Source organism: Ambystoma mexicanum, chromosome 4q (genome assembly GCF_040938575.1).
Source record: "Ambystoma mexicanum isolate Mex_15411 chromosome 4q, UKY_AmexF1_1, whole genome shotgun sequence".
In the NCBI taxonomy this organism is placed as follows: Eukaryota; Metazoa; Chordata; class Amphibia; order Caudata; family Ambystomatidae; genus Ambystoma; species Ambystoma mexicanum.
Genome location: NC_090928.1, coordinates 679,674,063 through 679,685,484, shown reverse-complemented (window position 1 = coordinate 679,685,484; position 11,422 = coordinate 679,674,063). Strand labels below are relative to the sequence as shown.

The following is an 11,422-nucleotide window of genomic DNA, read 5'->3' as shown; positions in this document are numbered from 1 at the left end:
CCTTACAATAGTGATCTAAACTCCAAAGCAGTTCTCAAGGGAAAATAATATTATTGGGTTTTGAGGGCCAGACTAGATATTTGCTTCATTGGTCGATTGTCAGCAAGTTATTTGGTGTTTAAATCTGACTTGGCCATGGAGCTATATCTAGATTACCCTGTGGGAATGAAGAAGAACTCGTTGTTTACCAAATTTCACTTGGGTATTCTTTCCCTTGCTAAATTTACGAGACATTGATGGAAGGAACGACTATTTTGCACAGTATGCCCTATATTGTTGAAAGAAGAACTGCATTTAATACTGTTCTGTCCATTGTTCAAAACCCTGTGATGCAAGTGGCTGAAGCCATTATTAAGTTTGCATGTGACTAGTTTCCAGACGAGAGGCTCTAACAGTTATGAAATTATGTTTGGCACCATGGACAGCTTTTTAAAGAATGTCTAGATAATTAGGCCTTTTAGCAGTAGTGGTCTCTGTTTGAATAAAGGGCAGTCTGCTTTTATTGTTCGCTTGTAGTTAATTTTGCCAAATAATTGATGGAACATGATGTTGAAAACCAAGTTACTGATTTTCTGTAACCATGAATAATTAGGCTAACTGGATGGAACTGTGCAAATATTTTGCTGTGTGATTTTATTTGAAAGTATAATTCTTTTATGGTGTACAGCCGAAATAAAGCTGATTTGATTGATTGAGATGCACAGTGTTCGGAAGAAAGACCCCCAAAGGATTCCATCTCAGTGCTATCCTGGTTTTAAAGGTTGTTCCTCCTATCATACACTGTGGTAGGCAATTTGAGTTTAGGCCCATGATGGTTGTTTATGTTGTAAGATGTCCGAAGTTCTTTACATTTCGTGTGTCATATTAGTTTTGCAAACTTTTTCCTGTGGCCCTTTTGTTCTCTGTTTGAGATGGTTATTAAATAAGGCTGTTCTTGCCTGTGTCCGTTGTTCATAGCCTTTGGGAACGGATGTTTCACACCTCTTACTCTCTCAGGTTATCTAAGAAAGCAAGAGGCACATGAAGCATCAATTCCTCATCAGGAATAGACAATCAGTCTATTAATTTACTGAACATCATCAAGAAGAAATGGTGATCCTGAGTCTGCACTACAGCCATATAACCCGAGCAGGCTCTTTGCAGACATGTTCTCATTGTCTAGGTAATACTTGATCACCTCTGTTATGTGTAGTGGGCAGCCGAATTTTCCAACTTCTGAAGTAGATAATCGCAAAGTGTTTTACCCTGGCGTTTGCATTTAACATTCCTCAGTAACCAAAACAGATGAGGATTTTTTTTATTCACATACTGATTGCCCTTACAGATATGCTTTCTCTATTGTGCTCATGCCAATTTTTACAGTGAATATATATCTTTAGTTAGCATCCATCCAGAAAGATTTATTTTATTTTTTCAGGTTGATTTACCGGTTGTGTCATACTTTGTAAGACAGACTATTCAACAGGATACTAGCAAAAAGTATTCAACATCTGTGAAATACTGAATATGGGATGGAATTAGAAAATATGGTTGAAACGAGGAAACCTGTACTCCAATCCCGGTGTCGCCACTTGACCAAATGATGAGATAATCTGAACACATTTTACTTTTACCTTGAAACTCCCCAATTCCTTTAGGTTAAATTGCCCTGTGAATGGGTTTTAAACAGTACAATCCAGCTGCTACAGTGGGAAAAAACTGTACAATGTTGAAGCATATGATCGTTTGTTTACCTTTTTTTTATTCAAATGTCTATTTGTGCTGCACAGTGTTTACATGTTTTCTAATATAATTATTAAATAGCCTGTGCTGTATCCTTAACAGTTGACCCACTTAGGTGAAGTCTTTTGCTCCAACCACAGGACAGTTGAAAGTAGCACAAGACTCAAAGTGAGTCTGAGGAGAATTCCAATGACTTAAGTGTGAATAGTACCATTGCACATTTATTTTGGTGATACTCATTGACTTCATCCCGATCACTCTGCTTGAAACAGCACTTCAACAGTGGCAATCAGTCTGTTTTTATTTATGACTGAGCTTTCCTGTTGGAACTTTCCATTTACTAATACATCATGTTGCTACATTTCATTGGGAACCCGGTGCTGATGTGGCTGAAAACTAACTGGTTCTTTGGCTTCATCAGCACATTGGTAACCCCTTGCTTTTTATAAGAACTTTTAGTTTTTTATTCTGGATAAACAATTCTGCCTATGCATTCCACACCCTTAACAATCTGGGACAGGGTGGTGTTAAGGAGATTTATCATTTGTATGCTTCATAATCCCTCCTAGTGTGACCCCCAGCACTTTCTGCTAGACTTCTGGACCTTTTTTCACTCATTCTTATGGACTCTGTTCTTTGTGTTTTACCTGTCCTATGGAGTCTACTTTCCTCCATATCTCTTTTAAGGCATCTGTATTGCACTTTTACATTGCAAAGCTGCTTATGGGCAGTGCGGCTGAGAACCTTTTGGGTTCTCCTTTGATATGCTTTCTTTATTCTCATGTTCTACTGTTCTTAAGGATAGAGAGATACTTTGTATCTCTCTTAAAACTTTATATTCTGAGAGATTGGCACACACGACCTTATGGGGAGTGCCAAGGGGATACTTAATATACCCCTGCTTTCTGCTCCTGTGAATTTTTAGTCACATAGACAACCCTCTAGTTATGGCTGGTGGCAGTGGACGTGTTCTACCAACTACTGTGTTTTTTTTTTACCACGGACTGTGTTCACAGTCTCGGTTGTGCACAGTAGGGCTACCTAAGTTCTAACCTTGTGGCTCCTTTCTTTTTTTTTTGCCATTTCTAGTGTGGTTTTCCTTTGTTAGCCCTTCTTCTACCATTCTGGGAGGGGGAGATCTGTGCGTGTGTTCTGCCTTTGGTGGGAACCCTTGGGTGTCCCCGCCTAGGCTCCAGTGTGTCTGGGCAGGCAGGAAGTACGGGGAGGAGATTTTCACTCCCTGCCCTTTGTCTGCCTGAGTGCCTGAATGGAATCAGATCCCACTGGGGGTCTGGCTGTCCTGATTCGACAGTCACCCCCATCCCCCCAATCTGTAAACTGCTTTGAGAGATTGCAGAGGAGAGTTTGCTGAAACTGTATAAAAGGTGTGATTCCCGAGGTGAAAGGCAAGTCGACCACTGGAAACTGAAGTAATCAACAAAGAAGACAACCAGAGACACCCGCAGACCCTTTACAACTCTGAAGTGACCCACTGCTGTCCTGACCCCATTTTCTGTGTGAAAGAGGAACTCCGAAGAGGGTGACTCCTTCCCTTTGGCTGGTGGGAACAACCAGTCCCTAGACAAACTCTAATCTGAGCCATCTCGCGAGGTGCTGTGCCTCTCCAGAGCTGCGTAACCCCAATACCAGGAAACCTCCGACCCAATTGAAGTCTTTGAAAGGCCGAATTTGTCCAAGTGTTTGCTGAGCTCCAGGTGAACCTCCAGAGATACAATCTGACTCGTCCCAAGTCCCTTCAGCAGAGTGCTGGACTCCAGGAATCGAAGAAGATTGACCGGGCGAATTCTGTCCTGTGATGGTGCTGAAGAAAAGGCACCAAAACCGCAAACTGACCTGACGAGCTGAAGAAATCCATGCCAGAGGTCCTGTCTCAAGACTGCTGCTGAGAGATCCCGTCCATTGTCTGCTTTTCATCACCAGACCAAGGAATCCGGAGGTCGGGGCCAGCGCTGCCACATCGAGGAGAACCCAGCCACAAACATTTCTTCAAACCTAAGATACTGTGGGGGAAAGGTATTTCTTACCTTAATCTGAGAAGTTGCTCTAGAGCGTTGGAGTGCACATAGATGTGTCCAGGGTACTCCCCTCTTACCTCCGATCCAAGCTGTTGCCTGTGTCCCTTTAGCGAGTCCTTTAACAGGGTCTCCAATGTGGGTTGAATCTTCCAGCATCTTAAACACTAGAGACTATAAAGTATCCACAGGAACTTTTCGTATTCGGCTGCTTTACAAGACTTTAAGCCTCTCTGAACTGTCTATTAGCTGGGATTAAGTTTAGGACTTTAAAAGCCTTGCTGTGTGAACAAACTTCCTCTATAACCTTAAGCTCTACTAGTATTTGTCTAACTAACTGTTTTCCTTCCAAAAAGACTATTGGGCCTTATTATGAGTGTGCCGGTCCGGTAACAATGGTGCCGGTAGCTTACCGGCACTGTTGTTACCAGACCGGCACACTCAGAGGTCTGCGAGCGGGTGCCTTACCGCCTGCCAGGTCTGACCCTGAGGGATGCACCGGCACCATTCATGAATGGTGCCGGTGCATCCGTCCTCCCCATTCCCATTGAGTCCAATGGGACTCGAATGGGAAGTAATTTTTTCCGGCGCCCCGCAATAGGGAATTACCAGGACCGCTGGGGCTCTAATGCCTCGGTAGGTCCCCAATGCCAGGCGCCGGAAAAAAATGACTCTGGTGGCATTTACTGGCAAGGCTATGGATTCATAAGGAGTTATGTGGTATTGCTAACTAAATGCAATGACCGTCCTTTGTCTTACGCGAGTGCACGGCAGAACTAATAATACGGTAGAACTGTCATTAGTGTCAAATGCTGTAACAATTGTGACCGCAAGCAACTACAAACTAAGCAGTGGCCTTTGAAAAGTATCTACAAGTATATTTGTGTGTTTTGGTTAATTGTGCTAGTATTTTAAAGCATATATTGTGTAAATATAATACATTTATATTTTATTTATGTGTAAGAGTTTCTTTGAACTCCATTACTAACTAGGTTCAGTGTACCTACTTTGCAGCTCACATCTTCCTCTTAAAAGCCTGACTGCTCTGCCACTCTACCAAAGTTCCATGAGTAGTACAGACTGATACTAAGAGTTGGGGATCTAAAAAAATTGGGATAGTTTTATAAAGTCCTACCTCACAGCGGACTTCAGGAAACCTTGCCTAACAGGGGGCAGCTATTCATATTATCTTGTGATCCAGAATAATCCATCTGCCTATTATTTGCACTCATCTGAAATATTTCAATAATCCAGCTATCCAGCTATGCTGCTTACAAATATGTTTTTAAACAATGCAAACTAAATATATCTTTAGTAGCTTTTTGAGATTTAAAACAGCACCCTTTGACAGTGGTTTTGAAATGGCCCCAAAAAATGAAATTTGATGCACAGATGCTACGCTCACACTGACTCCCTCCATTCCTCAGTTGCACAGTTGACTAGTGTTGTGCTCACAAGCATTCCATTGTCGCACATGGCCAAAGAAAATTAGAGGGATCAGTGGCTCATCTTACCAAGTATTTTTTGAATGAGGATAAATGAACCTTTGCAGCAGTTAGAAATGTTGCATCATCATTGCCCTCCTCTGTGTAATAGGCATGGGTTATTGTTTTTGTGCTTGCATTATTTCAACCAGAAGCTTAAAGCAAAAAAGGTGTAGGAAATGTGACATGGTGAGGTGGCATCTGGCCATCAAGGGAATAAAGCAATTATAAACTTGGTAAGACGTTCTCTTGGTGGCCAGAAATGACAGCAGATGTCCACCAAAGTGTGTCTGGTGGTTTGGTTTGCCCTCAGAGCAAATAATTGCACCAAAGGCCAGGAGGTTGTTTATAGCTTGCTCTTCAATCTTGACATATCATTTGCACTGATGTTTAATACAGAGTTAACTTTGTCTGAGGGTTCTACTCCGATAATAGCCGTTGAGGCTTATTTTCCAAGATGACACATTTTAGGCAATGAAATGGTTTGCCCATAGCATAGGATTTGTCAACTTTTTTCTGGGGGACATTTGTTTTTGTATATTTTACCATGTATAACCATTTCAGAGTGAGGTTCACAGTACATTTGGTGAGAAGTTAGGGCAGCTTCTGAGTTAGAGAGGGCAGTAGTTTTTTTCCCTGCTCTCATCCACAGACTGATGGACTAACTGAGAGGTTGAATCAGTGCTTGAGCAGTGTTAACAGTGCTTTGAAAACGCCACCCAAACCATGGCTTGCTGATCAAAGCAAAGTTAGCTTATTAGTCCTTCAATTCTGCTCTGCTGTAACGTCTTTGAATGGAATGGTTATTCAGCTAGCACTAGCTCTTGGGAGATGATACTCATAGTCATTGACTTTGGATGCTGAACCATTTATTTGACAAACTAGTCCGTGGAGGTGGGAGGATATACTCTCATAAACCTGATTCATCATGGTGGAGTCCCATCAGGGGTGGGTTTGGGAGGTGGATGTCGGAGCAGGTGAAGTGCTTCTGGTACTCAGTCACTCATCAATAATGAGTGCAGTCAGCGCTTGCACCTGCAGCAATCATGTACTGTGGGGGCTTGGAGAAATACTTTTGAGAGTGCAGGTTTGTGTACTGTTCCAAAATGCCTGCTGCATTTCAACAGCATTTCAACATGTACTACTGCCTGTAGTTAGATTGCTGGAAAGGATCCCAGGCCACTATAGCCACTGCATGCTTCCTGACAGGGGGTAAGGTAGAAGTATACAAGGGAGAGGATCAGTAGGGAAGTTGTTTCACAATTCGTTTTACTCCTTTGTCTCTCTAGTTGTTGTGCTGTGGTAACTTGCATGATATCTGCTGGATCGGTTCTGTGATTGCAGAAACAGTTTTCTGTGAAATTGATTTTTTTGCCTACATACATGTAGATATGGGCTGTAGTTCATAAAACTATTGGTAGTGCTCCAAGATGATGTTCAAGAAAGGGGGAACATGTCATTATGTTTGTGATACGTAATTATCATATAATGTTTTTTATTTTGAAAACAAAGGCGCAGGAGTTTTATCTGCTTTGATTGTCTTCATATTTCACAATGGCTTCATATTCAATATTATATTGCTGTAGATATTGATCCAGTTCCTTTCAGTACTATGTACAGAAGGTTCCCATGTGGACGAATTCAGATCCAAATCCTCAAAACGTATTTTACTTTTACTCAACAGCTTCGTAAGGGGGAAAAAAAGATATCTGCTTTCAAGAACATATGGTGGACTAAGTCATCATAAGTGGTCACATGTTAAGTGCAGATTTTCGGGTGTCAAACTAAAATTATGGAAAGTACAGAGTTCCGGTAGATGTGGCCGAAGGAGTGCTCTGCCCAACGTCCAAAGAAAATTCGAGGTGGCACTTAGTTTGCTTTTCCCTCCAGTTATGGGTCTTGCTGCACCTGTGTAATTTCGTTCAGCACTGGGTTTGGCACAGATGTGGCACACTGGCCAAAGGAGCAGGCAAGCTCCCTGGAGCCTGACACTTGTGACAGGGGCCCAACAGGGTCCCTTTGAATGGGAATTTCTACTGCTCAGTGACAGAATACTGCAACGAAACTCAATATATAAGCAAATGAGGAGTAGCAGCAGTCCAAGTACACCTTTATCACTCCATGGTAGCGCACTATACTGTAGTTGAATTGTGTTAGACTTGGGCATAGACACCAGTTTTGAAGTCATTGGATTGCAGAAAGGGTCACAACATTCCTTGTTGCATGGTGCAGGGCCTCACTATTACTGCTACTACTACGTCTACTATGTTGATTTATTAATTTTGGGACTGTCCAAGAGAGTCTCAAGACTTCAGATTCATCTGTTGGTCGGGAGGAGCCACCAACAGAGCATGCAGCATTGTTAAGTACCATTTGTTAGGGTTACAGGGTATGATTGATCTCTTTTCAATGCTAATGTCTGTGGCCACATTGGCCCAAACATTCATAACTTTTATAGACCCCTAATAACAACTTAGAGGAAGGACTGCTTCTTTGTTGAAACACCTGGATACCATCAGTGAAATGCTCAAAGTAAGAAACTTAAAGAGACGCCTTTATTCATAGACCATGCATAAGGTTTAAAGATACATTGTAAACGTCTCAAAACTTTGAATGAAACTGGAAACATCAGCCCATATAGTTAAAATGTGCCCATAGAGGTTATATTCTTGACTTTTCCACTGAAACATCCAAAGTGTGCGTCACCACTATAGTCTGGAACACTTTTCAAGGACACATCCAGAGAAGAGGCTAACAACAGGAAGTACAGACAAGCCTGGAAACGTGTTTTTGTCTGACGATTTTCAGTGGTGGCTATTTAGTATTTATAACTTTAGTTTAACTAGCAGGTACCACTTAAAGACTAGGGTCCTCATTAGGAGTATGCCGGTCCGGTAACAACGGTGCTGGTAAGCTACTGGCACCGTTGTTACTGGTCCGGCATACTCTGAGTTCTGCGTGCAGATGCTTTTATGGATGCACCGGCACTGTGTGCAACAGTGCAGGTGCATCCGTCCTCCCCATTCCCATTGAGTTCTATGGGACTCGAATGGGAATGGGGAGTTACTTTTTCCAGCGCCTAGCTTCAGGGACTGCCGGGGCTGTAATCCCCTGGTAATTCCCCAAAGCCAGGTGCCAGAAAAAATGCACAACTCCGGCGCCAGCCTGCCGTTTTTACCAGCACAGCTACCGCCGCGTTTCTAATGACCCCCTAGGTCTCAATGACTCGCTACACGGCATGTGTCTTATACATTCCATACGAAGTAAATTAACAAATGCAACCATAATGTTGTGCAAGTGATAGTTCTTTGTCTCTATGTGCATGATTGGGAGACAAAGGTTCTACACCTTTTATACTTGTGGTTTCTGTTTGAAGCAGCTTTTCTTTGTCTATTGACAAAATCTCTGAGTTTGGATCTTCACCAACGTAGACATCTGACAAAGTTTCAATTTTGGACCAGTTGTGATCCTTTTTCGTAGTTAGATCAATTAAAAAATGTCTCCAGTGTGCATTCCGATCATGGATCTAGGAACAAAAACAAAAGAAAAAGCATGTTAATCCCATGCAAAGTTATGGTTTTGCATTCTGATATTCTTTTTATTTAAAAAACAAATCTTCTGCCTCAGTAAATGATTAAGTAAAACTAATGTAATTATATATGAGGCATACCCTGACAAGAAGGGACGAATGCAAGTACTGGTAGCAGATAGTTAAAATAGAAAGTCTAGAGAGAACTGTGGACTCAGGTATTGTTGCGTGTTCCGTGGAGAGGAATGGCATCTGTCCCTTTGGAAGTATCATCTGGATTCCAAAGACGAATACTGCAATTTTTCCAGTTACAGAGGGTCACTCACACGCCTGTATTAAAAAGCAAATAGCTCTTTAATACAGGAGTGAGAGAAACATTTATTTTAATGGAAGAAAGCCGATTGCGAAAATACGTTGTGCTGCTATTGTGGGAGAGATGTCGAGACCCTCAAACGCATAATTCTGACGTGTGAATACCTGAATATTGAACGTTGGACTTGTTTTAGAAGCTACATTAAGGATTTGCGACTTTCTCAGTGGGACATTTTATGGACTCAATTACTTGAATCTACCTCTATTGATGCTACAAAATGTTTTGTATCAATTTTTACTTAGAGCAAAATGTATTAAATATTAACTGGTAATGTCAATTGTAGGTGTTTTGGCATTATGGAATTTTGGAACTGTTTTATGCCTAGAGGAATTGATGAGTTTTAATGGACTCTTTTTAGCCCCTTTTCATCTCTTTTCTGCAAACTTCCGAATGTTAACTAATGTTTGTGCAAGGTTTATTTTGTAAACTAAAAGCACAATAAATAAAAACAGAATTAAAGAGCAAATAGCACTCATAATTGTCACTTGATGCTACTACAGCATTTGATGTAAACACCTTCGTGGTACTAGAGCCGGGCTCTTTAACTTTAACACTGTCATGTTTTCTCTTTATCTGTAATGGGTATGGACCACAAAAATTACATTTGTGCCATACCTACTGATCATTCTAACAACCTTGACCATCCCAGTCCTAAAGGGGATACTGATAGCATGTATTTGTTGAGAGTGTTAACTGAAAGCTGTAAAAAGTATGAATTTGCTTAGTACTTCTATACACTACAGGTGGGCGTCTTGGCCCAGGCTGAGGGTAGGTACACTAATGGGTTTATGGGAAAGTAAGTTTAAGAGCCTTGCTTTGTGGAATGCCATGTATTCAGCTACAGTGCTAGACAGAAAGGAAGTGCATTCCATGACGGCAATAACTATTTCAGATCCTGCTTCTCCAGAAACTAGGAATGTTCATGTGAAGCTTTTCAGATGAGCAGAGAGATCTAGACGGACAACAGGTAGATGTTCCTGCTGACAGAAAACGAGTGGCAAGACCATTTATACATTTGTGGGACAGGCCAGTGATTTCACAATGAATCCAAAATGTGATACGACACAAGTTAAAGGGATGGTCTAGTAAAAATTTTTATTTAAAAAATAGGTAGGCCACATAAAAAAAAAATACTAGCATCCTCCGTTTTAAAACTTCCTATGTAAAATTTTGAGCTATTCAAGCACAAAATTCGAAAAAGCAAGCACAGGGGCGCAGCCATTTTGTGAAATGGAGGCCCTCCTGTGCTGGCTTTTGCTTTTGCGGCACTAATGAAGGAAAAGCCAGCCAGCTGTAGTAAACAAAGTCTACCGCTGGGTGGCTTTCCCTTCATTAGTGCCGGGACTCGGAGGACGCGGACCGGAGACCAGAGCAGGAAAGCTGCAGCTGAATCTCGGTAAGTGCTATTTATTATTCTTACAAAAAATAAGCACTAGCTGCGGTTTTTTTTCTAAGTTTTCCGGGCTGGAGGAGCCCGGAAAACTTAGAAATAAAACCGCAGCTTTAAAAACGTATTTATGTTTGCGGTTGCTTTTGAAGCGACCGCAAACATAAATACAACGTTATTGTGTTGGAAAACGCTGCGGTTTTAAAACCACGGGGAGCCCGAGAGCCCCAAATGGAAAAGCAGATTCAGGCAGACACAACGCGGCATTGTGGAAAACAACCGCGTTGTGTCTGCCTGAATCTGCTTTCCCATTTGGGGCTCTCGGGCTCCGGAGCCCGAGAGCCCCAAATGGGAAAGCAGATTTAGGCAGACAACGCAGCATTTAGCATTTCCCATTTGGGGCTCTCGGGCTCCCCACGGGGAGCCCGAGAGCCCCAAATGGGAAATCAGCTGCAGGTAGAAACACTACGCGGCATGTAAACATAACTGTGTGTGTTTCTGCCTGCTGTGGCTTTCACTTTGGGTCTCCGGTGCTGAGCATCGGAGACCCAAAGTGATAGCCACAGCAGGCAGAAACACACGCGGTTGTGTTGGAAAACGCTGCGGTTTTTCTTTCCAAGTTTCTCAGGCTCCTCCGAGCCGGAGGAGCCTGAGAAACTTGGAAAGAAAAAACGCAGCGTTTTCCAACACAATAACGTTGTATTTATGTTTGCGGTCGCTTCAAAAGCGACCGCAAACATAAATACAACGTTTTTAAAGCTGCGGTTTTATTTCTAAGTTTTCCGGGCTCCTCCAGCCCGGAAAACTTAGAAAAAAACCCGCAGCTAGTGCTTATTTTTTGTAAAAAAAATAAATAGCACTTACCGAGATTCAGCTGCAGCTTTCCTGCTCTGG

The 11,422-nt window shown here is 42.1% G+C and overlaps 1 protein-coding gene across 2 annotated transcripts in view; it reads right to left on the bottom strand.

Annotated features, from left to right (window-relative positions):
• Nucleotides 1-7,772: 7,772 nt before the first annotated feature.
• LOC138467930 (GDNF-inducible zinc finger protein 1-like) overlaps nucleotides 7,773-11,422 on the bottom strand; it is a 378,725-nt gene continuing 375,075 nt past the window's right edge. For both annotated transcript variants that reach the window (XM_069608260.1, XM_069608262.1), the window contains one exon: nucleotides 7,773-8,765. In XM_069608260.1, coding sequence (XP_069464361.1) covers nucleotides 8,508-8,765 — 258 coding nt within the window. In that variant the 3' untranslated portion in view covers nucleotides 7,773-8,507. The remainder of the gene's footprint in view (nucleotides 8,766-11,422) is intronic.